Source organism: Saimiri boliviensis, chromosome 12 (assembly GCF_048565385.1).
Source record: "Saimiri boliviensis isolate mSaiBol1 chromosome 12, mSaiBol1.pri, whole genome shotgun sequence".
Lineage (NCBI taxonomy): Eukaryota > Metazoa > Chordata > Mammalia > Primates > Cebidae > Saimiri > Saimiri boliviensis.
In genome coordinates, this window is record NC_133460.1 from 39,474,963 (window position 1) to 39,502,487 (window position 27,525).

Consider the following 27,525-nt stretch of genomic DNA (forward strand, 5'->3'; position numbering starts at 1 on the left):
TGTTGGCATACACCTGTAGTCCCAGCTACTTGGGAGGCTGAAGCAGGAGAACCACTTGAACCTGGAAGGTGGAGGCTACAGTGAGCCAAGACTGCAGCACTCCACTCCAGCCTGGGCAACAGTGAGACTCTGTCAAAAAAAAAAAAAAAAAAAAGTTATGCCAGCCCCTTTCATGCCATTTTCCTAAGTTTACATTTTTATTTTTTCCCAGGCTGGAGTGCAGTGGTACCATTGTAGCTTACTACAGCCTCAAACTCTCAGGCTCAAGTGATCCTCCCACCTTAGACTCCTCAGTAGCTGAGACTACAGACGTGTGTCACTGCACCCAGCTGTTTAAGTTTACTTTCTAAGGCAGCCTTTAGAGTTTACAATTTAAGTTAGATGTCTGTCAGAAGCAACAGGGAAACAATGTTGGTTTTTCCCAAAGAGTGAAATGAAAAGAGATAGACTTTAAGGCTCAACAGGTACATTTTAAAAAATTATCTTTATTTAGGTTTCTGATTCAGCACATGTATCAAAGACTAATCAACATAAAGGAGTAAATAAGACATTAATTGAAAGTCTTACATCTCTCTAAACTCTGACCAAGAATGTCAAGATTGCCACTATTACCAGAACTCCAACCTAGTCAAGTTGTAGACAAGCTATCATGAACAACATACAGTGTGCACAGATATGCAGAGGCAAAAGGCATGCTAGCGCGTGGCTCTCCTCTTTTCCTTGTTGACATCTTTCTGTTGGACAGTCCAGTTTTGCTTTCCAGGCTAAGTTCCAAATAAAGTCCAAAGAAGGCTCAGGGTCAATCTGACCAGATACTCTTCTGGAGGAATGCATTCTTAAACTGTTGTGCCTGCAACTTTGTTTTTGCCAGGATGAAGTTCAGACCGAGATGTACAAAACAATCTAGATGACGATGCAGACTAAGTCAAGAACTAAAGTTGAGCAGTAACCCGAGTTAAGGCATGAATGCACACACACACACGCACGCACGCACGCACGCACACACAGCACCCGCGCTATCAAGACACAGGATTCCTTCAATTGCCTCACGAGAGGCAGTCTGGGCTTGGCAGTTAATAAGAACTGCTGAGCATCCCAGAAAATGCCCCCCATAACTTTTTGCTAACAGCTGTGTGTATGTTTTAATCAAAAATTAAAAAGAAAAAAACAAAAAACAAGAAAACACCAAAAACCTAGAAACCCCTTAATCTCTTACAATGGCTCTTGAGCATGGAACTCATGTAGCAGCATCAATGGCTGGCTCTTTAACAATTTGGAAATAAAAGGTTGTTTTACTATGTATTTCTTTGGTAGTCATCACTACAAAGTTTTCAGTGTTGGTTACCTATAAGACAAGTACTAGACAGAAGATCAAGTTACACAGAAATATTTCTTCTGTACTGATAAGATACAAATATTGAGCTCTCAAAGCACAAGTTACTATGCTTTTTCTTGCCTTATAGGGCATCCTCTAAAAGCAAGGCTTCGTGCAGGAAAAGTTCATGTCTACATATTCTATTTTCCTACAAGTGAACAATTAACAAAAATTCACATTATCAATTATTTCTGGTTGAATCCATTAGAAGCCAATTACAAAGGGACAGCAGCACTTGGTGTCAAAGCCACATTCCGGTCACACATTCATTCCATGGTTGCTAGTCAGTATCTCAGGAGCTCAGAATTTAAAACTCCTTTCAGTCAACAAAGGAGTAAGTTCAATTAAAGACTTCCACTATCTGCCAAATTTCTAGAATTCTGTCTAGAGTGCTAGCATGCTTGATGAGAAAAAGCAGTTCAGAGCCCAGAGAGGTGTCAGGTATTAGGTAAGTTAATTTGGTTTTGTATAAAAGGCATGGTAATCTGGCAACAGAGTACTTATCCTATTAGCAGCACAGTGGTAGCCAAGGGTCTCTGTCTGCAAGACAGGAAAATGAAGCTACTGAAGCCCCTGTTGCTTCCGCCTGCCTGCAGGATGGCTACTGATTTTACAAAGGCCTTCTGGGAGCCAATACAGGGCTCGCCTGGGAGAGTGGGTAACAGAATGGCAGTAACCATAATCAGTCCCCATAAGAAGTGCCCACCTGAGGGAAGTCAGCTTCCCATAGGTGAGAGGGGCTTTTGCCTTTATGGGCTCAGAATCTGAATCTTACTGATCCCTGGTAGCTAGACAATTGCCAAGAAATTGTCCTTGCAGGTACTACCCAAGTGTCACAGGCTCCGCATAGGGTTGTTAAACACTTCAAAGGACACGAACTATCAAATTCAAAAGAGTAGTGTTTGTTCTATCAGTTCTGAATGCCCACCACAGGGAGAGGCAACTAGATTTATGTTGAAAAAGTGCTGTTTGAAGGAGCTGTGTTGTACTTTGAAGTGAAACAGCTTGGGGAACCAGCAGAACACTTCTGCAGATGCCTGAATGTCAAGAACCTATCTCTAAAAGGCATTTATCAGGAACTGTTTGCTCACTCCAAGTGCTTTTTAAAAATTCAACATATGGCAATGTTTCAATTTTTGTGCTTTCAAGAGGTAACTAAATCGATAGGAAGCTAAGGGAAGATTATTCCATTATGGACTTTCTTGTTTGGGCATGAGACACTATCCACAGCATTGAAATCTATGATCTCATAAAAGATTCTTGTAAACATATACCATATTTCTCCTATAAGAAAAACTGAGAACTGTACCATGAAGGCAAAATTTGTTTGCCTACTCTCAGAATTCCTTGGAATGGCAATGTACCAGGAGGGTCAGTGAACTGTTGGTGAAAATTCTGGGCTTGACATGGCCCAGTCTGATCGTATCAAAAACCTAAAGCCTCAAGGATTAAATGCCAAACTTCTTCCCTGCATCTGAGAACTGTACTATGATACTGTATATTATACATACATTATAAATAAAATTTATATAGACCTACAGTTTCTTCCAAACAATTGAGTGATGGTCTCAGTTTGGGGGTGGAAATAGGAAGAGGTGAAAAAAATCTTATTGTTGCTTTTACTCTCAAGATCTTAAAATGCTAGTCAAGCACTATTATCCAACAAGATTTTTTTTTTCCATTCTGTTAACTCTTCAATATGCATTCGAAGGCAAAAATGGAGGTTTCTATACTGTACAATATTAAATATCTACAATGTCATGGTGTCTTATTTTTAGGAGTGTGTTTAATAAAGAATTGGCTATTGGAGATGGTTGTCACAAAACATGGACTCTTAAAAATTACTGATAAATTAATTTTCGGTTCTGATTATATCCAACAGATACACATTCTTGTCGTAAAATATACATTCTCTAGTAAGTTTTCATCCATAGCATATATAAATATGCAAACACAGGTGGTAAAAATCACTTTACTACCAAAGTACAAAACAGCAACTGCTGAAAAACAAAAATTAAGATGTTGCAAGTATTAAGAAAAGAGTGACTCAGTGTTCCACTGCAAAGTGAAACCAAATGATTTATTTGTGCTAAATGAATGGAAATAATATATTCAGAATATACTTCTTTATACACTGCACTCGCTATGCTGGGTGAAATAAGCAGCCGTCAATGCTAATGTGCTACTTTTCTTTAGACCTTTTTTCTTTTCTGCCAAGCAATACAGTATTTTTCTGGCCATTACGCCAAGATATGCCTATAATGTCCATTTCAAATAGTATTTTCTAATAGTATTTTGCACCTTTAAAATATTTATTCAAACTCTATTTTAGGAGAACACAAATGAAGAATGAAAGAGGGAAGCCACATTGCTTTTGTTACAATCACACTGCCTTCTGCAGCAGAAATCAAATAGCACATTCTAATTAGCCATTGAAACCACGGGTGAGTAGGACAACATTTATCGACTCATGTTAGAGGGGACCAGGTTAGGTAGAGTAACATGAAGGATAAAAAAGAGAATCACATCTTAATATACGATAATTATCCATCCCATTTATGTGAAGGTACAGCCACATGATTCATTACTTCAGGCCATCTGTTTTACGAGAGACATGGATGTCAATAATACACTGAAAATAACCTGTAAAAAAAGTCTATCTGTAGAAAGTTCTATTAAACAGAAAATATGTCTTGGGCACTGATTCATCTAACTTTCTGTTCTATGCTGAAAGCTAGATTTTCAAAGGTCTGAATTGTAGTGCTGAATTATTGGTATGTTTGGTAAACACTATTATAATGAGAGAAGAGGGTAACAACAGCTCAGTAATTTTCTGCAAATTCATGGAAAAAAATATAAAAAAGATATCCCTTTTTTTTTTTACAAACCTAAAAGCCAGGAGAATGAAGCTCTGGGGCCAAGCAAAAATTGCACACTGCTGCTGAAATACCAAATACCGAATAGCGAAGGTTCCAGCCAGGGAATGGATGTACATGAAGATTCAAGTAAAACACTGATGGAAAAAGTCATCTGGTTAGTGTTGTAGACCCACAACACTGGCTGCATTTCTGACAAACATTTACAACACAATGGATAGTGAAGCCTAGATAACCTCAGTGCAAATAAGTCAGATCCAAATATGCCAGAGAAGGAAGCCTTTGGCGTTGAGTAGACGGCTCCATTGGATGAGTCCCAACTTGAAATTCAGACTAAGCTCATGCATTAAGGCTGGGAGGAGGGGTGCACCGAATGTTGCGAAGGAGTGGGCTGCGAGGTGGCTGCGGAGGGGACCGTGGGCTGCATGGGTGGTGGGGGTGGAGGCGGAGGTGGCTGGACTGGGGTCTGTGTGTTGGGAGATGGAGGCGGCGTGGGCCGTTTGAATTTGTCAGGACTGTTGCTTCTCCGTGGTGAAGGCCTCTGCGGAGGGCACAGGAACAGCAAGTCAGTCTAGGTCCAGATGGCTCATTCTACCTAACACAGCCTGGCTTGGCACTGGGGCCGATCAAACACTAACTAACAAAGACATGAAACCAGGGATTTCCTTCTTCATCCCTACTGGTTTCTGAACCAGTAATACAATTTAAATAAGGCAGTTTTACACTTCCGCTTATGAAAAGGCTACATAAAATTACTGCACAACTTGTGCTGAACAAACTGTTGGACGTGGGTCCTTCAATGAGAGCTGTAAAATATCCCCTTAAATCTTTTCTGTCAGTGTGTGCCACTAATTCCTTCTACTGCTTATCTCCAACAAGTTTTCCACATCCTGAAAGATACAGCTCAACAAAAATCTTCCTATTTTTGAGGCCGGGCACGGGGGCTCTCACCTGTAATCCTAGCACTTTAGAGGTTGAGGCGGGCAGATCACCTGAGGCCAGGAGTTCGAGACCAGCCTGGCCAACAGGCAAAACCCTATCTCTATTTAAAATACAAAAAGTAGCCAAGTGTGGTGTCATGTGCCTGTAATCCCAGCTACTCAGCAGGCTGAGGGAGGAAAATCGCTTGAGCTAGGAGGCAGATGCTGCCGTGAGTTGAGATCGTGCCAATGCACTCCAGCATGGGTGACAGTTGGATTCTGTCTCAAAAAAAAAAAAAAAAAAAAAAAAAAAAAAGTTCTTACTTTTACATATAGTCCATCAGACTGGCTAAACAGCTTCAGAAATACCTTAAATGCATTATTAAGAGAAGGTTTTTCTTTGAAATTTAAGAATTTATTCCTTGAAATATTTGTATTTCTGTTATTGGAAATACCTTCAATCCTTTCACTCCACTAGCTACATTTCTAATGGCTCTATTTGTCAACTATATTGCCAACTCTAAAGAAAAAACTCCTTTGGGTAGAGCTGGAACCAGATGCACTTAAGCTTCCTTGTAATTCAAGGAGAGAAAATTCTGAGTAACATGACAAGAAAGGCTAACTTCAGGAAGAATACTGAAGGTCAGTGAACTGTGAAGGTGCAGACAATAAATACCTTTAGACATTGTGGCAACCAACAATAATTCTTTATAGCAAGGAGCTGGCCAGAGTTCAATCGAAGCATTGGCCAGTGTTCAAATTATATTTCACAAAGGGTATTTTTTCATAGGAAGTGAAGTTAGTTTTGTCTCCTGGGAAGGATTTTAGTTTTAATACCAGAATTTGGTATCAAACTGTTTCGAAGTCTGTACAGTTTCAAGGTGAACTGATGGAGGAGGCAGGAAGAAGGGCAATTATCTAAGGGCACTGATTCTGATCTCCAGAACACCAGTCAGTACCACTTTCAGGACTAAAGTGCTGCTTCCTACCCCGTGGACACTTACTGTGATACCATGGGATGTTCCCATGTGCTGCACATGAAGACCCGGGGAATTGTAGTAAGACATTCCGGCTCTAGTCAGTGAAGTTGGTGGCGTGAAACCAACTGTGTGACTTGCATATGATAGACCTGAAATATAGCAACAAATTAAGTATCATTTTAAGCTCAATTATCTGGTGTCTTCAACTATCTAGAAGGTTTTAAATTGCAGAAGTTCTCAATCACCCACAAAAATACAAACAGATGAAAAGAGTGGTGGGCTCCCTAAATGGTATGGGCAACAAGGGAAATAAAAGTTAAGTTCTAGGACAGAATAGAGATCCCAGAAATAAACATTCATATATGGTCAACTGATTTCCAGAAAGGGCATTAAGAATATATGATGTGGAAAGAGGACAATCTCTTCAACAAATGGTGTTGGGAAAACTGGATATTCACATGCAGAGGAGTGACAATGGACCTTATCTTACACTCTATACAAAAGTCAACTCAAAATGGATTAAAGGCTAAAGACCTTAAACTATAAAACTCTTAGAAGGAAAATTAGGGAAAAGCTCCTTGACATTGGTCTTAGCAATGATTTCTTGGATATGACATAGACAACAACAACAAAAAGCAAAAAAGGTATGTGGGACTTCATTCAACTAAAAAGCATCTGCACTAAGGAAACAGTCAATAGACTGAGAAGGCAACCTATAGAATGGGAGGAGATATTTGTAAACCATATACCTGGTAAGGGGTTAATGTGCAAAATACATAAGTAACTCCTATGGCTCAAAGCAAACAAACTCAAATGGCACAAAGAAAAACTGCACATGGCCGGGCGTGGCGGCTCACGCCTGTAATCCCAGAACTTTGGGAGGCCGAGGCGGGTGGATCACAAGGTCAAGAGATCGAGACCATCCTGGTCAACAAGGTGAAACCCCATCTCTACTAAAATTACAAAAAATTAGCTGGGCATGGTGGTGCGTGCCTGTAATCCTAGCTACTCAGGAGGCTGAGACAGGAGAATTGCCTGAACCCAGGAGGCGGAGGCTGGGGTGAGCCGAGATCGCGCCATTGCACTCCAGCCTGGGTAACAAGAGTGAAACTCCGTCTTAAAAAAAAAAAGGTATATTTTTCATCACAATTATGATTTTCTTAAGTCAAACCCTGTCAGGAGTTCAACTGAGATTCAGGAAAGCAAAAGTCATGAGAAGGAGTAAGAATAAAGTGGAGAAAACAGAGCAAAGGAATAAACATCAAATGCAAGAAAAGCAGAAGTGTCAAAAGTTGTATCAACAATTGACCAAACTGGAGATAGATATTAAGTAGCCAATGAACTCAACCTCACTAACCCCAGCCAGAAAAAAAAAAAAAAAAAAAAATATGTATCAGAATATCAACAAGACAGGAATAGCGTGTTTGAGAGAGAGAGAGAGAGAGAGAGAGAGAGAGAGAGAGAGAGAGAGTGTGTGTGTGTGTGTGTGTGTGTGTGTGTGTGTCTCAGCCATACGGCTAACAAAACCACTGAGAATGTCACAACTTGAGGATATTCAATACAAAGAACAAAAGCCCTACATATGCCAATGTTCCTGAAAGAACCTGGTATTTAAGGAAGAAACAACCCCAGTCCACTATAATTTTCTGCGTAGTCTTCCTCTAGGACTCCAGGATCATCTCCACCATGTTTGTACCATCTGTATGTCCAGACTCTCCTTACTGTTAGACAGGTTTCGATTGGGGTCCAACAACGATATTTTGAAAACATCTGAAAGCAATCCTTACCTACATGTGGCATGTGCAGCCCTGGTCTTCGGAGAGTTAGTGTAGAAGTCACCAGCTGGTCTGAGGAACTACTTGTTTATCGTTGCACAGATGTGTTTAGCTGTCTACACCTTTCAGTTCCCAACATCTACCACAATACTTAGCACAAGGTAGGTTCCATATGACAAAGTGAAAAGGGAAAACCAAGGAGCAGTTTGGGGAAACGTGGATAGGAACCACCTATTGACAATCACTCTGAACCTATTATCAGCTATTAGAGGCCAAGCAACATGAACTCTACTTACTGCTTTTCTGAACTACATGAAAGCAAGTATGCTTTTCCATCTGTCTTTTTTGTTTCCATAACAGAGACAATCAGCCAAGTTTTCCTTTAGTTGTGCTATTATCGTGGGAGTTTTCTGTGCTCTCAACATCTAATGCTGAAAGTTTATTTTGTGATTTGACTATCAATTAGTGATGCTTTCTATTTGACATATTTCCATTTCCAATTGTGGAGTTTTTATTCACATTTACAAAAATGGAGGTCTGGGATAAAGGACAAGACTTTGGGAAATAATTGGTTGTTTAATGTGATATTTATTAGAATCACAAGTACATTATTCATCTGGGAAAAGAAAGGTTTTCTTTAAAATAACATTGGGGAACAAAATCCTAATTTTATTTCTTATGGAAGTTATTAAAGAGAAAAGCTATAAAATACAAAAGTAGATCCTTGTCTCCAAATAGGGAATTCAGTTCACTTTTTAAAATCTAGTCTATTTTCTAGTATCACTGAGTTAATTTTCTGAAGGGTAATTATGAGTATGGTAAGCCACTACAAGAATCTTCAGATTTTCAGTGTGTGTGTGTGTGTGTGTGTGTGTGAGCAACATGGCTGTATATTCACCCGGGTGAGGGTGGGCTGAGTCCGAAAAGAGAGTCAGCAAAGGGTGGTGGGATAGCAGTTGGTTTTCTAGATTTGGGGTAAGCAGTGGAAAGTTACTGAAGTTACAGTTTAGGGTGGCTTTTGCAAGCTGGGAGGGGGTCACAGGGTCTGGAGTCATGAGGTTGACCAAGGGAATCTTCAGACTTTCTCTTGCCTTCTTAAGGAAAAAAACATCCTGCTTGGGCACAGTGGCTCATGCCTATAATAATCCCAGCACTTTGGGAGGCTGAGGAGGCTTGAGGTCAGGAGTTCAAGACCAGCTGACTGACATGGTGAAACCCCGACCCTACTAAAAATACAAAAAAGCAGCCAGGCATGGTGGCACATGCCTGTGATCCCAGGTACTTAGGAGGCTGAGGCAGGAGAACTGCTCGAATCCAGGAAGCAGAGGTTACACTGAGCCAAGATCATGCAACTGCATTCCAGCCTGGGCAACAGAGCAAGACTCCATCTCAAAAAAAAAAAAAAAAAAAAAAATCTCCTTCTCTAGCTGTTATCAAGTCTTCTACATTGGCTTCAAACTATATTCTGAGGCTCCAGGTCAGTAGTTCTCAAAAGGAATATCAAAGCTCTGCTTGCCTTATCCCAAACAAATGAAACCCCAGGGAGGTAGACTCCAGGGCAGCTGTGAAAAGAACCATAGGGATTTTATTGCTCTTGATTGAGACCTCTATGCCTCTGTTAACGGTGTGCCCTAGCCTGAGAATGTCTTTTCTTTACCATAGTACTTGCTTCTTCCTGCCCCCAGTCAATAGGCACCTCACTCATGCTTTGGAGAAGGCAAAGACTACAGAGTAGAGCCAGACTACGTTGGATCCTAGTTCTGACACTTAGCACTAAGTCAAAGTAGATAAGTTCCTTCATCTCATCGTGCTTTAGGTTCCTGACCTGTTCAATGGGATTACTGTAGCTACCTTGCAATGTTGTCATGAGGATGAAATGAATAATATCACAAAGTGCTTGGAGAGTGCCTGGCAAAAGTAAGGGTTTGAAACACTAAAGTGTTTCATTAACTCCTCTCAAAGCCCATCTCAAAAGCTCTCTAAGCTGGTAGCTCTCTCTTCATTGAATCTCTTTTTAAACTTGTTTACCCTTGGGTTTAAAAAAATTATAATAACTTTTTATTTTGAAATAGTTTTCAATTCACAAGAAATTAAAAGAATATTACAGGGTTCCCATGTATCTTTCACTCAGCTTCCCGATTATACCTAATATAACAGCACATTGTCAAAACCAGGAAATTGATGTTGATACAATACTAGTAACTAAGGTACAGACTTGGTTTGGATTTCATCAGCTTCTATGTGTGTTCTTTGTGTGCTTCTGCATGTGTACAGCTCAACCATTCTTCTAATCCTAACTCAGCCTAGCAATGACTCATCACTATAATTTTGTCACTTTGCGAATGTTGTAGAAATGGTATCATATAATAGGTAATCATTTGAGATTAGCTCTTTTCATTCAGTTCAATGCCCTTGCAATCCATCCAAATTGTTCTAAGTGTCAACAGTTAATCTGTTTATTGCTGAACAGTATTCCACTGAATGGACATACTGCCATATGTTTACGTAACTTTGTAAAGGGTATAAAATAGACACAATTTATGAAATTTATTACATTTGGCCTTGTATTAAAGTTTCTTTTTTTAAACCTACTTCTGTAGGCCCTGTTGTTGATTATAAGCTCTTAGAGGTTGGAAACCATATACAATTGATTTTTGTTTTTCCTTAAGTTCTAAGTATCATGCATCTTCACCCTCTGACCCAGGAATATAATAAAGGATAACCCCTCTCCACCAAAACCTAAGTTGAAATTGTCAAACCACAAACACCAGCTTACTAAATATAATATTATGGTTTTATATAAAGTCTTTGCTGGAATAAACTTCTCTTGCTTTGATATGGAAACACAATAACTACCGCAAAAATTCTAAGATTTATTTTACTGTCAAGACTGTAAATTTAAAAGATGACTAAAGGCGATTCATGACTAAGAAAAAACACTAAGCAATATAAAACAAGATACAAAAGCATTTCATAATATGTATGAAACCAACTACCTAAAGGAAAATTGTAGGGAGTGGCATAGGAGACACATGAAAACCCTAAAACACAAACACCATCATTGGATGGAAGAATTCTGGATGATTTTATTTCTGCTTCTTTATACTCTCTGACTGCTCCAAGTTTTAATATATCTTTGCTTTTAAAAAAAATGTGGAAACAAATTAAAGGTAGACACCTTTTCTTCCTTTTAAAATCATTTGACACACACAAGTCATATATAAAACATCTTCTTTGTAAAAATTCTAACAATTTAGATACAATATCCTCTTTAACTCCTGACCTGGCTTCTGTCCATACCACTCCATCAAAAACTGCTCTAGCTAAGGTCAGCAGTGAGCTCTCTGCTGCCCATCACAATCACTGATCTCTACTCCTAATTTTACTTGAACTTGCAGCTGACCACTCCCTTCCTAGTGAAATTCTTTGCCTTGACCTCAGTGACATCATATATCAATTTTCTTTCTACTTTTCTGGTAACAACTTCCTAATCTCCTGCCAGGTTTTCCTTACACTTGACCTCTAAATATTATAGTCTCCTAGCCCACAGTTGAGTAGGGTGTTACTTCCATCTTCCTGAAGGCAGAATATCTACATATGTTACTTGGAACTCTCTCCACGAGGATTTGTGTCTTCTCCCTTGTTTCTTTAGTCATTTATTCATATCAGTATGGACTCTGGATATTTGATTTTTGATTTAATGTTATAATGTAATAATTAATATTGCTCAAATTGTTCCAGTTTTGGTGTTTGGGAGCTCCTGTATCCTAGCATACACTCATCACTTTGTTTTCTGGGCTCTTCTTTACTCTTTTGCACTACAAGGTAGTGCAAATCTTGTACATTCTGTGCCCCAGCTCTAGAAACATTCACTTCTCCAAGTAACCCCAGTTATTTTAATTGGCAAAAGGAATTCGAAATCAAGATCTGTGGGGTGCGTTCATTGCCATTAGGGTGCAGACCTATTTTTCAGACCTCATCATTGCCTATCCCTCATTCAGACACATCAAAACATGCTAACTGGGAATGTCCTTTATTACACTGCATAAAATGATGGACAACCTGAAAAGTAACACCCTTCCTATATATAATTCATAAAAGCAGTCCAAATATAATAAAGATGATACTCTTTCTTAGTTTTAGGCTATGCATTTTTCAAGTACCTTTTCAATATGTAATTTCCAGTATTTCAAAAAGTTAGTGAAAATACAAGATTTCCAATGTCAATCAGAAATGGAAAGGGAGGAAAATTCAGAGCCAGTATGTTTAAAATGGAAATGAATGCTATTCCAACAGCATATTTCCACTAAGGGAGTGATTAGATATTATTAATACTGAGAACCACAAATTTTTCCAGTAAAAACTAATGTGAAAAGAAAACTGGAATATTCAGGTTTTGGCGATCTTCTATGTATAGCACTACAATGTACTAGATCAGAATGGAGTAATTCTGCTTCCAAACAGATAAAATCTCCTTTGATGATGTTATAGAATTTAAAACAGAATAAAACTATTCTCATTTAGTCTAGCTGTAAGGAAAAAAATCTAAGTGTTACTATTACATAGTTTAAGAAAAGTCAGATCGCTTATCTATCCAAGCAAGCCCCACACTTGATGTAGGTCCTACTATAGGAACAGGTACAGTGAGAGTAAAAATTATGTAGAGTAAGATTTTCCTCAAGAATCTTTGTAAAATAGAAGTTATATTCCTAACCAAGGTCTGACATTTGCTCTTTTTCTTTTCTCAATGATTGCAACAATCTTTTTAATCAATCAGAAATTATATGCTTCTAAGGCTTTAGGTTTAAATAAATCAAACAGGGTATTAAATTATATTTAATATGAATCAGCATTACTATCACAAAATAATAAAATAATCCTCCATTTTACCTCTTCCTGACTCATGATTTCCTTTTACATCAATACATCAGAAGGCAAAAAAGGCCTTTATCATGGTAATGAAACCCTAGTGCTATTTTGGGAAAATTGAGAGGCAGAGAAGCTTCTGAAGAGAGATTTAATGGCACTGGAGGGTGGAAGAAACAGGGTTGGGAACATCCTTTTGGCAAGAGCAAGTTGTGACGATCGTGCCATTGATCTCTGATAGCAAGTCCTTCTGCTTGGCAATCAGCATCTTTACCCCTGTCTGATACCAGAGAGCACGCTGGCCCATTGGTACAAAGGTGGTCACCCTTTGTTCTAGACTTTATCTTTTGATTGCCTCCTCCTTTAAAAAAAAAAGTTATCAGCAGCACATTGCTGTGAACTTTTGTTATCGTGATGCAAAGCTGTTTTACTTTATAAAAACTTTGCGCTGCCATCCTTCAAAGCAGTCACCTGACTCTATTCTACTGCAAAACTCTGTCTCTTTATCACCCTCCCCTCCACACTTTTCTCCCAACTCTGTTGAAAATCTGTGTACCAGCAAGCACAAGAAAATCAGTCTCATCATTTTGGTCCAAGATGCGATCCTCTGGCCTGCCACCTTTTCTTCCCTCCCTCTACTCCAGTGGCCACCCACACCACCCTCTGCTTCGTCTCTCTCTCTCACTGGATCAGTTACTTGTCCTCCTGGCCTGAGAGTGCCACGTCGTGCTGGTTCTGAGCCACAGAGTTCAGGAAAGAGTTTTTGGGGTCAGATGGAGACAAGCAAGCCTTTGAGGGAAAGGCTGTGAGGGCAAAGCCAGAAGCAGGCTGCCTGACAGTAGTTCGTTCCCTCTTCTGCGGCCTGCCTACTAGGGCCAGGTCCCACTCAGGAGGCAGCTCATGTGAGAAAGAACACACAGGCTTTGGAAACAGACATGCCCTGCCTTGCCACCTCCTGGCTGTGTAATCAGTAGTTACGGACCCTCTGAATTGCGCCTTCCTGACTTTGACATGGGGAAAATGATGCCTACGTTAATTATTCTGGGGATAAAAATGAGATTAATGTATGTGGCATATGGTAAAATAACCCTACCTAAGGCTTTTTTGTCTACCCATCATTACTTAAAATCATAGTCAAAGATATTCTTCTTTTTAAAAAGGTGAAGGCAACATAATCAGGGATGCCTATTCAATGTACCAGGAATCAATCACTGAAATAGCCGAAGACATATGCTCACCAGGTGATATAGGCCTGCTTGAACTCGGAGAAGGCGTGTAAGGGATCGGGCTGGACACAGTGCGAGGTCTTAATCCTTGTGCAGACATCTCATTAAAATACCTAAGAGGAGAGAGGAGGAAGTGATGGAACCACCTGCATTAAAATAATTATTAAGAGAGTTTTTAGGAGAAAATGTTTGGGGTTCCCACCTTGAGGTCAAAATTCTGAATGTTTAGAGTGATGTTATAGTTAGAAGCCATTTATAAAATGGACTCCCGGGTCACACCGCTCTGCTGTTTGACAAACCTCACTCCAAGGATCACCGGTTGAAAAATCTAGGATGTTTAGCTTAAGATGGAGAGGTCAGGTAAAAGAGCTGCAGCATACCACAGAGAGGACCAGTTTTTTCTCCATCACACAACAGCTATGCTGAAATACACCTCCACTGTGTCAAGAGTTACAAAGATACTCACGTTAGTGTCTACATTTAAATTGTTATTTGAAACTTGAAACCGAGCAAGCCCTCTGAGATTTATGTCATCAAATTAAAGCCTACAGATACTCATTCCTGTGAACAGAGTATATGCTGTTTACAAGCAAGCCCTGCTTAACAGTCACACACTAGGATTTAATGAGACCTGAGCACTGAACACCTACAGCAGGTCACGCTTGGCCACACCATGCTGAGTCTGCCTTTTCCTGGATTCAGAAGTCACATCAGACCTGAAAGTGCTGAAGTGTGATCATCAGGAACATCAGCTTACACTCTGTGAAATGAGCAGGGAGTGCTGATGAGGAGAAATTTCTGCTTGACAGACTTCCTGATAACCATCCTGCACGAGCGACCCACCCTAGTGGCACCAGGTGGAACTTCCTGCACTCTACACATCCACTAGCGGTCCAAGAGGCATCTGTGGTTTCTTAAGTGCTGGGCTATTTTCTTTCTCCCAAATGTAATATCATTGTTCCTAGTAGGGAAGGTATTGGGCAGCTGTGCTCTATCTGGGATAATCTGACTTCCAAAAGGTAGTGCAAACTTTCTGAAATGAATATCGGTTCTGGAAAAAACTACTTACCTGGAAGGCTAACCTTGCTTTGGTATTGACACTGCAGTCAGAAGACACATTTCCTTAGCGTGTATCTTACCCCAAATTGGGTCCCTGATGCTACTTAGGGTCTGCATCTTATGGTAGTTAATAAAGTAGCTAATAAGCTATTTATAATTCTAGCTGATAGTGTTAGTCAAATGGTTAAGGGATATAGATTTTAGAAAGAATAGGAAACTGTAGTTTTATAAGACAAAGTTTTGAGAAAGAATAATCTTTATTATTTTCAAATGAAGGAGCATAAACATGGGTATTTAAAATAGGATAATCTGTTACTGTTTTTCATTTTTTTCTCATTATAAAAATATAGACTTTCATCATAATCTTAAAATTTTCTTTAAACAGCAATGTCACTGTCCACAGCAAACTGATCAACAGTGTGTTAGTCCTCCAGATCGATTCCATCATAGAAACAGAGTGCGGATGTGCTGATATTGCCTACATGTTTCGGACAGCACACGCTGGCATTAAGAGACAGTGCTACTAGTCACAGCCATGAGTAGCCCTGGTTTCAGACACCGAATGCCCAGTCCTGCTGGAGAGACTCCCAAGAATACCCAGTCTCACCTCTCACACTGAGATATGGCCCATGTAAAGCCAGGGTATCCCTGATCCAGAATGGAGAAATTCCTTGCAGAAATGATCTGGTTTAGAGAAAGGTTAATTCTCTAACTGCTGGGTTTCTCTGCTGACCGAAAAATTTTTTCCATTTATATTTGTTTGTTATCTTACAACCACCTTATTTCCAAGTTTAGATAGGAGGAAGAGGGAGACCTGGATGAGGCACAGATACTTGAGACCATTTTCGCTAGTTAGCCAAAGGATGGATCACTCACAGAGGGGCGATGCGGGGATTCATTGCTTAGGTTCGAACAGATGAATGCAATACGTTTGTTTTATTTTTTTAAGTGGCTATAAAAAGGCTCAAAAGTTATCAAGTGTGTTAAGCCAAGACCCTGGGATTTCAACAACCTCCACCTGTGTCCTGCTGATTCTTTTCAACCTACGCATGCATTGTTTTCGTCGAGCTGCACTATACTTGCTTATCCTTACACAGTACAGGAATTAATATGTTCCCATGCTTTAAACAGATATAACACTGGATTAAACTAATTCAACACAAATGTAAACTCTCCTGCTTCTCTAAAATAATCCTGTCTCCGTTTCTCTCCCCACCAAATAATTTTAGAGGGGCTTTTCCATCTTTTTGTGAATAAGGAAAATGTTCATCTTTATCCCATTCTTGGCATCTGTTATTTAGTACAATAAATACATATTTAAGTCATCCCCTTATACACTTAATAGGATACCAAAGAAAAGCCCTGTGGAACCTGGGTTTTTCTTTTTTTAAAACGAAGAAACAAAAACAAGGCTCATAGGACACGCACACACCTTTCGTCATCCATTTCTAAGCTGGACTCACTCTCGGAGAGCTGTCGACAGAGGGCTTCTCTTCTCTCCATCTCCCTCTGTAGCTTCCTCTGCAGCCTCAAGTTCTCTTCCCTCATGTGACGTTCCTCCTCCAGATACTGTGCCATTTTCTCTGAATCTGAAAAGTCAGAGTTTTCAATTAAACCATGTTTCATGCAATCACATCCAAATCTTAAAAAAAGGAGACTTCAGTTTAGCCCCTATCCCATAACAGAGGGAATTGTTCTAAGACAGTCTTTCTGGCCAGGTATGGTAGCCACACTTGTAATCCTAACACTTTGGGAGGCTAAGGAGGGCAGAGCACCTGAGGTCAGGAGTTCAAGACCAGCCTGGCCCACATGGTGAAACTCTCTCTACTAAAAATACAAAAATTAGCCAGGTATGGTGGCCGACACCTGTAATCCCAGTTATCTGGGGGGCTGAGGCAGAAGAATTGCTTGAACTCAGGAGGTGGAGGTTGCAGTGAGCCGAGACTAAGCCACTGTACTTCAGCCTGGGTGACAGCAAGATTCTGTCTCAAAAAAAAACAAAAAAACACACAAAAAAGATGATCTTTCTCATCTCCTGCACATAGATGAGATCTGGATTTAAAGTTCATCTCAAGTATAAAAGTTTACCAATGCTTTGCTTTTAGAAAAAAAAAATATAAAAGGCACTGTTGGTAGATTAGGCATCTTCACTCCCACTCACTTGCATTCTAAAGTGCTTTAAGTAGAAGAGAAAATGGAATTGTCGCTGAGTCTAGAAGTAGCCACTACCAGAGCTCTTCTCTACATTGCCAGAGCTGGGAAAGGAGGGAGGCCCAGATTCTGTCCACTGGCTCTCCTATAGATACCAATTTGGCTGCTTCTCAATTCCAGACACAGTGAGCCACCTAGGGGAGCCTGTGACACTTGTTGGCATGCCTGCTGTGCACAGTGCTGGAGGCACACCAAGAACCACTGTACTTAAGACCACATGTGATAACAGTTGACATTCTTTTCATGAGAATAGACATTGACACAGTAAATCAGAAAACTTTAATATTTCAAAGTCTAATTTGTGGTATTCTGTGGCTGTCTGTTACCCTGACTCATGCACATGCCACGACAGACGGCAGGCGAAGACCTGTATATAGCTGGCATCCCTTGGAATGGCATCTTGCTTATGACAAATATCCCTGCTCAGGAGCTGCTCCACAAACCCAGGTCTCTGCTACAGCACCCGTCTCCCAGGACAGAGCTGACCAGCCTTGGGGCTTGATGTTGGACCCCGGCTGAGCCAGTTGGACTCCCTCTCCCAAGAATCTGAAATGGGGAACTGACATCTTTATGGGGATCCAGGGTCTCCTTCAGCTAAGTTCCCTGGAGCCATCACAACTCTTGTCCTCTGAGGTTATTCTTCACAGGATTCTGTGGCATACTCCACAACCTTCCAAAAAAAGAAAAACACGCCTTCCTTTCTCTTTTGGCAACCTTCCCACTGCCCCCATTCCTTTCTGGTTTATCTCACACAGAATCTGCTACCAAGTAACCGGAATTATCTAATACAAAATGTGGTGTGGTGTCTACCCATCTTCTTACTTCATTCCTTTTCCTTGTCTTTGTGAATGAACTTGGGAAAAGTAAAATCTCCATATACTTATCTTATCTGAAAAGCAGCTACAAATTCAGAGTGGCCATGAGCATATCTAAGAGAGTTTCCTGCAGGCTGCTGTTCCACATTGTCAGCTCAGTCCAAATTTAGGGAAGAAGGAAGGAGCCGAATAACACACTGAGCATTATTTTACCACAGATTGACCCCGCTTCAATTCTCTATTCCCATCAAATTAGTTTCAGTTTTAAGTAACTCTACAAAGGTCTGGCATTTTAGCCAATAAAGACTTCTGAGAAGTATTCAATGATTTCCAAGACAGCATCATTACAGAATACATAAAAGCTCTTGAATATCCTTGTTTTAGAAATTCAAATAAAAATACTAAAATTATTAAACACTATTACGTGCACTAAACTCTAAATTCCTTGGCTGTTTTAGCACAGCCGGAAACCCCGCTGTCTAATCCAGACGCAAAAATCTCTTTAATTGAAGGCATGCTGGGAAAATATTTACAAAGTACACTTTTAATATAAACGATTTAAACTATTTCATCCCAAATATGCAAGCATGCAGAATTTTTTACTTAGCTCAATGGGAAACAAAAGATTGGTCCCTTGGAGTATTTGCTGTTTCTAGATTAGAAGGGTGACTATCAGAGCCAGCTGACTTTCTTCTCCATAACAGGAATCTCGTAATGCTTTTTACAGGAAGGGTGCTAGAGACTGCCATGGAATCCTTTGCAGAATTCAAGATTAGTGAGGCTCCAAGAAGAGTAACTTCAGAGGGAACACTGTCTTTCAAAGAAAATGGCAATCCTTCAGCATCAGGGAACTCAGCAGGGGGAATCCCTCAACAATGTATCTATAGATAGGAATGTCACCTGAAGTAATGGGCTGGAAGACTGCCTGGCAGTTCAGCAACTGACCTAGAAGACAGGCACAGAGAAGGCACCAGGTCCAGCACCTCTTGGTGTCATAGACTCACGCACAGAAGGCTGTTGCCGGAGCATTTCTCGGCTGCCCCCTGCTGGCACACAGCTTTACCTGACTGGATCTGTTCCTACCAGTTCTCTTCCTCCTCCTTGTACACAGAGCTCCCTAGTACTCAGGGGCCACGGTTTATATCTCCCCAGGTCTACAGCCATCTCCCAGTGTAGTAGGCCCTCACTCAATATCATCCACAGATCCTTGGAAACTGTGACTTTAAGTGAAACAACGTATATATGCCATAAGAACTTAACTCTTGTAAGCCTACAGTAAAATTGGTTTGGTTATTCAGTAAGTTGTTTCGCTTAAAGCTTCCAAGAACTTAAGAATGATGTGCTCCCAGCCGAATAGACTCCTTCCTCCAAAAAAAAAAGAATGATGTGAAGTAAGGACTTATTGTATTTAGTCAAAGATGGTGTGAACTGAGGATGACTTCCACACAGATTCCAAAGAGGTGACTCCCAAATGATCCAAAGGTCTGCATGGCTTGCGTTCCCTTTCAAGTACATGGTTAGAAAATACCAATGCCTAGACCATACCCTAAGCCAATTAAGTCAGAATCCCAAGGATGAGTCCTGGCCACTGGTCTATTAAATGCTGGCCAGGAGATTCCAATGTTCAAATATTGCTGAGAACTGTTCAGAGAGGGGTTCAAGTTCAGATGCAGTCAGGCTTGGAGGGTGAGGAGCCAACTCGCACAGCTGCATCCAAAAGAGGCCCACGTCATCTAACCTAAGGAGAATGCAAGGAATGGAGGATGAAAAGTCATGAACACACCCTTTAAGCCCAATCCAATCACTGCAAGCAGCTAAGTGCCACTTGCTCCCTCTAGCTCAGCTTTCTCTGTCCTCACAAAATCCAAAATAGCACATACAAATGCCTGTTAGTATCTGCAGTCTCTTCAGAGACCTAACAGTGCAGTATGGAGAGAGTAGTAAGAATGAATTCTCCCATATTCCTTCTGAATTTTTGCTAGGGTCACAACAAAGCAGTATAAATGAGGAAGAAAAACACAAACTGACAGCCCTGGAAAGAGTTCAGGAAGGTGCTAAAAGATGTTTGTGGACCCACATGGTAAAAACTCAAAAAAATCTTAATAAATCTTTGAAAACATTATCTCAGTGACTTTCATCAAACACACATAGTAATTATCAACCTGAGGTATATATCAGGATTACTTATTATTATTTTTTTTGAGACGGAGTTCCGTTACCTAGGCTGGAGTGCAATGGCACGATCTTGGCTCACCGCAACCTCCGCCTCCTGGCTTCAAGCAATTCTCCTGCCTCAGCCTCCTGAGTAGCTGGGACTACAGGCACGCGCCACCATGCCCAGCTAATTTTTGTATTTTTAGTAGAGACGGGGTTTCACCATGTTGACCAGGATGGTCTCTTGACCTTGTGATCCACCTGCCTCAGCCTCCCAAAGTAGGATTACTTAATTTAAAAAAAAAAATATACACTCCTTTTTTACTCCTTGGAGTAGGCCAGAAACGTGTATGGGGCTAGAATAGTGATTCCCTAAAGATGTCCGTATGCTAATCCCCAAAACCTGTAAATGCTACTAACCTCAATTGACAGAAGGGCCTTTGTAGATGTGATTAAGGGCTTTGAGATGGGTAGATTATCCTAGATTATCAGAATGGGCCCAACATAATCACAAGGACCCTAATAAAGGGAGGCAGGGGAATCAGAGTAAAAAGAAGATTTAACAACAGAGACAGAGGTGGAGTGGTACAAGTGCAAGGAAGGGACCATGAGCCAGGGAATGCAGGCAGCCTCTAGAGCTGGAAAAGGTGAGGGAACAGGCTCCCCACCAACCTCCAAAAGAATGGCAGCCCTGAGGACACCCTGATTTTAGCCTAGTGAGTCCCATCTCAGAACTGTAAGATGTTAAGTTTGTATTGTTTTGAGCCTCTAGTTTTGTGGTAATTTGTAATAGCAGAAATAGGAAAGTCATACATCATATTTCTCAAAGGCTTGAGGGATGATGCTGATGCACCATCCCGGATGCTCCATAGCACAAGAATTTGTAAGGAACTTCAGAGAAGAAAACAAAGGTAAGAACCACTGAACTTTTAAACATGCACATTCCATGTGGCCCCACAAATCCACTTCCTGGAATCTATCCTGAAGGTGTTCTTATACAGGTATCAAAGCCCAGAAACCTGTGTATAGAGATGCTCATTGAGGTGGTAGCGTAGCAACCAAAAAGGGTCCACTGGTATAGGACTAAATTATGGCATATCCATACAATCAATTAAATTGCTGCCTTTAAATAAGGGATGAAGGCAGCTCTGTTCATAACGGCAGAGGAAAGCACTACAACGCATAGTAAGCGAAAAGAGAAAGGTGTAAAAAAGTGTTCATTGTGTTACTACAGCTGTCCCTCAGAATCCGTGACCCGCAAGTATACCAATATGTGTGCACACCCACGTCCTGCAGTCAGCCCTGAGGAACCCATAGATAGGAAAAGTCAGCCTTCCACATTTACATGTTTAACATCCCATGAACACTGTATTTTCCACCCACCTTTGGTTGTGGATGCAGAACCTGCAGATAAGAAGGGACAACTATATGTATTGAAAAAAAATCTGGCCGGGCACGGTGGCTCATGACTGTAATCCCAGCACTTTGGGAGGCTGAGGTGGGCAAATCATGAGGTCAGGAATTCGAGACCAGCCTGGCCAACATGGTGAAACCCCATCTCTACTAAAAATACTAAAATTAGCTGAGTGTGGTGCGCACCTGTAATCCCAACTATTAGGGAGGCTAAGGCAGGAGAATGGCTTGAACCCAGGAGGTGGAGGTTGCAGTCAGCCGAGATTGCACCATTGCACTCTAGCCTGGGCGACAGAGTGAGGTTCCATCTCAAAAGGAAAAAAAAAAAAAAAAAGAAAAAAGAAAGAAAAAAAAAGAGGAAAGAAAAGAAATCTATAGTATAAGTAAACTAGCACAGTTCAAACCCATGTTGTTCAAGGGTAAACTATATTTGTATAAATAAGTTTATATACAAATATATCTGGAAGAATATAGTACAAATGTATAATTGTGGGAGCAGGGTAGCTAGAGACAAGGAATAAGAGAAAGACCTGTTTTTTCACTGCACACCTTTCACCGAATTATCTGTTCAAAAAAATAAATTGGAACAGCCGAACAAACAAATAGGAGAGACTCAAGAAAATACACAGCGATCTAGCAGGTATTCAGAACTCAAAAATCAAAGGACATTTGATTTTTCATTTTTCAACTCAACATCTTGGCCTCTTCCAAAATATTGAGTATAAATTTCAAAAGCATTTACTCTTCAAATACCGTGAACAAATGTCACCTAAGGTTGAACGTAGCAGTAAGGAAGGTAAACACTACTCTCTGCCTTAATATTTTGAAAGTGCTTTGAGGTCTGCTGCAATATTTTTGTTAGCACAATCCTAGAGATAAACATGGGAGAGAATATTAAAAATGTTACCTGTGATTCTGGATGCTCCTGAAATTACTTGAATTATTTTCTGGAAGTATTCTAAATGGTTTTGTTCTCCCCTACTATAACACTCAAAAAAAAAAAAAAAAAAAAAAAAAAGAATCCATTCCAGGATGATAAACTTAAGTAAACCTGCAGCATTAGTGATATACGAATTTAATGATTGCAAATTCAGTGGTAATTCAATATTGGTATCAGCCTGCATTTGGTAAGGTTATTAACTCTACGGTCACAAAACCAGTGAAACCAGAGGCTACGTACGCTGTAATTGAGCAGCTCTCAGTTGCTTCTTCAGTCGTTCCACTTCATTCTTTAAAAACCTGATGTGACGCATCATATTTTCTGGAGAATCAATCTCCATGGAGATATCTCTAGGCGATGGGGGAGCAGAGACAGGCTGGTCTAATTTTTCCTGCAGGATTCTTTATTGAAAAGAAAAATTCCAACAATGACGAACAGTTTGCCTTAAAAAGACAAAACAACATACTAGCTAGCAGGTTTGTTTTGAAAGCAAGCTCCTATTTATTGCCAGAATTCACAGGGTTGCTTAATTTCTCTGCCCATTTTACATCAAACTTCTGGTTACTCTTACCTGGTGTAGCAGGTCAAAAGACAGAGCTGATTCTAATCTCCTTTTTTCCTTTAAATGACTACTGGTAATTAAACAATACCGAAAAGTCTTTATTTAACACCTAGATCTGATAATTATGCCTGGAATACAGTATGTACTCAGAATTATCTGCTGACTCAATGTTCAACTTTTTGGGTTTACTGTATGATGCTGTTGAGGGAATTCAACCTTCTTACAGCTTTTGATGAAAGCTTCTAAGCTTTTATGAACCTACTTGGAGGGTAAGGTCACACAGACACTCAACTTCTAAAATTCCCTCCTGCAAAACCCGTCGTAAGGGCAAGGCAAACTAGACTAGGGGCCCTTTGCTTTTGGCCATAGCAGAGGTAAGAAGTTAAGAACAAAACCAAAATTATCAGGTTAATAATTGGTAGTGCCACCTTCTTTACCAATTATTTTTATGTTCAAGGATATAAAATGCTGATATTCAATAGCTTTGACCAAAAAATGAAAACTTCCATGCTGTTCAACCCAATAATTTAGTACTAACACATGTAAAACCTCCAACTATTTTCTACGAAGTCTTCCTCTGGCAACAGATCTCTAGATCCCTTTCCATTGCTGCTGGGGTTTTTGTCTTGTTTTGTTGTTAACTTTATACCTTTGAGTTTGTCCAAGAGCAAACTGAGTTACCTCCATCCAGGTCTACCCTTGAGAAAACTAGTGTGTTAAATATTATAATGGTCCCTGCATTTATTACATAAAATATTCACTTTTCTTAAACCTATGCAGTATGCCTATATTTTGCAAATGTAGACATGAACTCAAAACAATTTACAAAAATGCATCCAAACCAACAACTTAAAGCAGAAGGACTCTGGGTAGCAAACAAAAGATCTTGGTAAATGAATTAATGACCAATTTTAAGAAACTCACTTTTTACACCCATACACACATTCCACATACAGAATCTTCTTCCCATTCTCACAAGCCCTGCCTGACACACTCCCTAAGTACTCAGTGCTTGAAAATAAGGGCCTATCTTGCACAAAGGGTTTAAGAAATGTCTGCTGTTGAGTGACATTCCACTTCCAAGTACATACATTTTACACAAAGAATCCTGGCCTTAAGTATGTAAAGGTATTTCTTTACAGTAGGTTTTAAAACAATTTTACTATTAAAACCTCAGCCTTTCTAATGAAACAAATTCTAGAGATGTATAAACAATAGTACATAGTATACCCTATATACTTTAGAAAACAACTGAAGAAGAAAAAAAAATAAAGAAACGTTAAGGCTGGGGAGGGAAGAAACAAAATTTAAAAAATGTATAAGAAAACAATTGAAGAAACCAGTTCAATAAGGTGGAAAGTTGAAATCACAATCATCCTTGAAAATAATTTAAAGGTGAACAACAGCACCGTGACCAATTCTCATAGCCTTGTAACACGAAAGTAAAAGAAATTCTACTGGGACAGTGTGATAGCAAAGAATAAAGAGGTGCCCAACATGCGACTAGTTCCAAGGCTTTCAACACTTTTTTTTCCTTTAGCAGATTAAAATGATGCGCGTCACCAAAGGAATTAAAGTGTCTGCTGCTATCCCTCAGTCACACCCACAACAGCACTCTACACACACACACACACACACACACACACACACACGCACAAGCCCTATATTGAACAGCAAACTAAACAAACCGCTTTTCAGCTTCAAGCTTATCCATCCTTTTCCAGAGGCGATTGACCAGGGCTTCTTGTTCTTGTTCCAATGTATTTTCAAGGTCAATCTTCTCCCGTCTCAACTAAAGGAAGGAAAAAAGTGTTAGCAAAGTGTCAGGCCACTTATACTTTGTTAACACATTTTTTGATTGAACAATTAGGACCCCTTTTGTTGGAGAAAACTGCAAACATATGGCCAATTTTCTGGCACAAACATATTAAGTATATCTATTTCTTAAACTTTAATTGGAAAAAAACTAGACAGATTATGCTTAATTATTGTCTGGTACATGAATTGCATTCCTTGCTTCAGCATTTACTCAAGGCATGTGGAAAGTCCTCCTTAGGAGACCTTTAGGGGAGTTTTAGGTACTAGTCATATCAGGACTCTTCCTGGCTTGAACCTTACAGTTCTGAGCTTACAGTTACTCTTCCGGGCTTGTCCCTTACCGTAAGTCAGAAAGGTTGTATTACTATTTATATAAATAACTCTTAACAACAGCTCTCAAACAACTCTACACACTGGCTAATGGAGGTAAAGAAACATGTAGTAAGATATAAAAACATATACAAAACATGATAAACACCAAATTCACAATACTGATGACTCTAAGGATTTAAGGAAGGAAGAAAATTTGATTTGGGGGAGGCTTTGCAGTTGGAGAGGGAACCCCAATAGTGTTCTGTTCATAAAATGAAGCAAACATGGTCAAATTCAATCAATATTGAGCAATACATAATAAATACTGAGAACAATGACTGGATAATGGGGGGAGGGGCGCACGGGCATAGCAGTGAACCAAGGAGTCAGGAATTTCTGCCCTCATGGATCTTCCTTTTAGTGAGGATCAAGATAGTAAATGAAACTATTATATACTTGTAAAATAGTATGAAACAGATATGCAGAAAAAGAGGGCTCGTATGAGAGATTCAAAGTGCAATAATAGGTTTCACAGCAATGAGCAGAGGACATGTGTTCTATCATTCTCTGTACTTGACATATTAATTAATTTTAAAAGGAAAAAAATTTTCTCAATGCAAAGAGCCTTTCTACTGCCTCCATGTTACTTCTTCAACCAGTGCCAATTCACCCTTCAATGTTTGAGTCAACAAATTATTCTTGATTGCACAGCTAAAAAGATGTTAATAGATTTCACATTTCCTTAGTGGGTCACAGAGGCAAGCTCCTCATTGATCAAAGACCCCTTGTGTATACGGTAAGGCAGAACCAAAAGCATGAATAAAATGTAGTCTTTTAAAGCAATCAAACATCAGAAAATAATATCCAAAGTGCAGTTTTATTTTTTCAGCCAAATGACATTCTTCTTTCTGAAACTGCTTTCTTGGTGCCTTAGTCTTATGAAGCACCAATCTCAACCCCTGGAGATGATTAGTACAACCACCACCACCCAAGGTCCTCAAGGAGCTCACAAAGAGCAAGAGACTTGCCCATATTCACACAGGAGCACAAGACAACCACATGAAGGTGAGCAGCTACTTGTTTCACATCTGAGCCAGAATGAATATGCATCAAGTCAGCTGCCTTAGAATCTGAACAATCAAGACCTGAGAGGAAATGATACAAGGATAATGATATCATTTTCTAAGTTTAGAAAAAAAAGGAGGTCTCAAACAGATGGGAAAAACACTCTCATATGATGACAGAGCTCTAGGCTTATTCTTTTCTCCTCTCCAAGGCATAAAAATAGCTGTAGAAACAACTGGCCATTTGAATAAAATATTTCCTACAAATTTAGGTACAGTCAGAAAACAGCAGCCAATACATTGGGGAGAGACTCCTCTAATTACACTTCTCTCTTATGATCATAGACTTTGAGCAAAATGCTTGGGTTCAAATCCCAGCTCCATCAATCACTAGTTAGAAAATGTTGAGAAAATTACCAGATACAGTTTTGCCATTTGCAAAATCAGGAAAAAAAATTAAGTCTGGCTCATTGGGTTACAGTGAGCATCGCATTTGTACACTTACATAAACCATCGATAACTAATTGGCACTTAAAAAGCACTCAACACTTTTTGGCTATGATAATCACCATATCTAGATATCCGTTCTATTTCTGTTCCAGGCTTCCAGAATATAAGTCCCATAAGGGACCTGTACTGTCTGCTTCATTCATTGGTGTATCCTCAGTATCTAGAATAACATCTGGCACCTCATAGGCCATCAATATATATTAGAGTATATATTACAGTGATTATTTGACAAGTGAATAAGCCATGATTATAGCAAACTGAAAGCAGAGCTTCAAAATACCTTGTTTTTGCATGGCAGAATGCAATTCTGAAGAAAAGTTCAAGGGCGAAAAGGGGGAGGTGCAGGGTGTCAATATAAGTCAAATATATTGTGCCACAAAGCTGGGACCCCACTAACGTGCAAATGCTCCTCAGAATGTTAAACGGTTCATACCTGCAGCAACAATGTGAAATTCTGGAACTCTCATAGGACTCCTATTAAACTTTGTGATGCTCTGTATTAATAATATTTTTTTGGTCAAGCTTTGAAGTGCAATCAACAGTCATTTCATTTTTCTTTTCTTTTTTTTGAGACAAGGTCTTGCTCTGTCACCCAGGCTGGAATGCAGTGGCACGATTGTGGATCATTGCAGCCTTAACCTCCTGGGCT

The 27,525-nt window shown here is 39.8% G+C and overlaps 1 protein-coding gene across 1 annotated transcript in view; it reads right to left on the reverse strand.

Moving 5' to 3' along the window:
* Nucleotides 1-465: 465 nt before the first annotated feature.
* Nucleotides 466-27,525, reverse strand: part of CCDC6 (coiled-coil domain containing 6) — a 115,899-nt gene continuing 88,839 nt past the window's right edge. The window contains exons 4-9 of the mRNA XM_003928701.4: nucleotides 24,861-24,964; nucleotides 22,851-23,011; nucleotides 16,510-16,666; nucleotides 14,031-14,131; nucleotides 6,176-6,300; nucleotides 466-4,792 (exon numbers count right to left, since the gene is read on the reverse strand). Coding sequence (XP_003928750.1) covers nucleotides 4,598-4,792; nucleotides 6,176-6,300; nucleotides 14,031-14,131; nucleotides 16,510-16,666; nucleotides 22,851-23,011; nucleotides 24,861-24,964 — 843 coding nt within the window. The 3' untranslated portion in view covers nucleotides 466-4,597. The remainder of the gene's footprint in view (nucleotides 4,793-6,175; nucleotides 6,301-14,030; nucleotides 14,132-16,509; nucleotides 16,667-22,850; nucleotides 23,012-24,860; nucleotides 24,965-27,525) is intronic.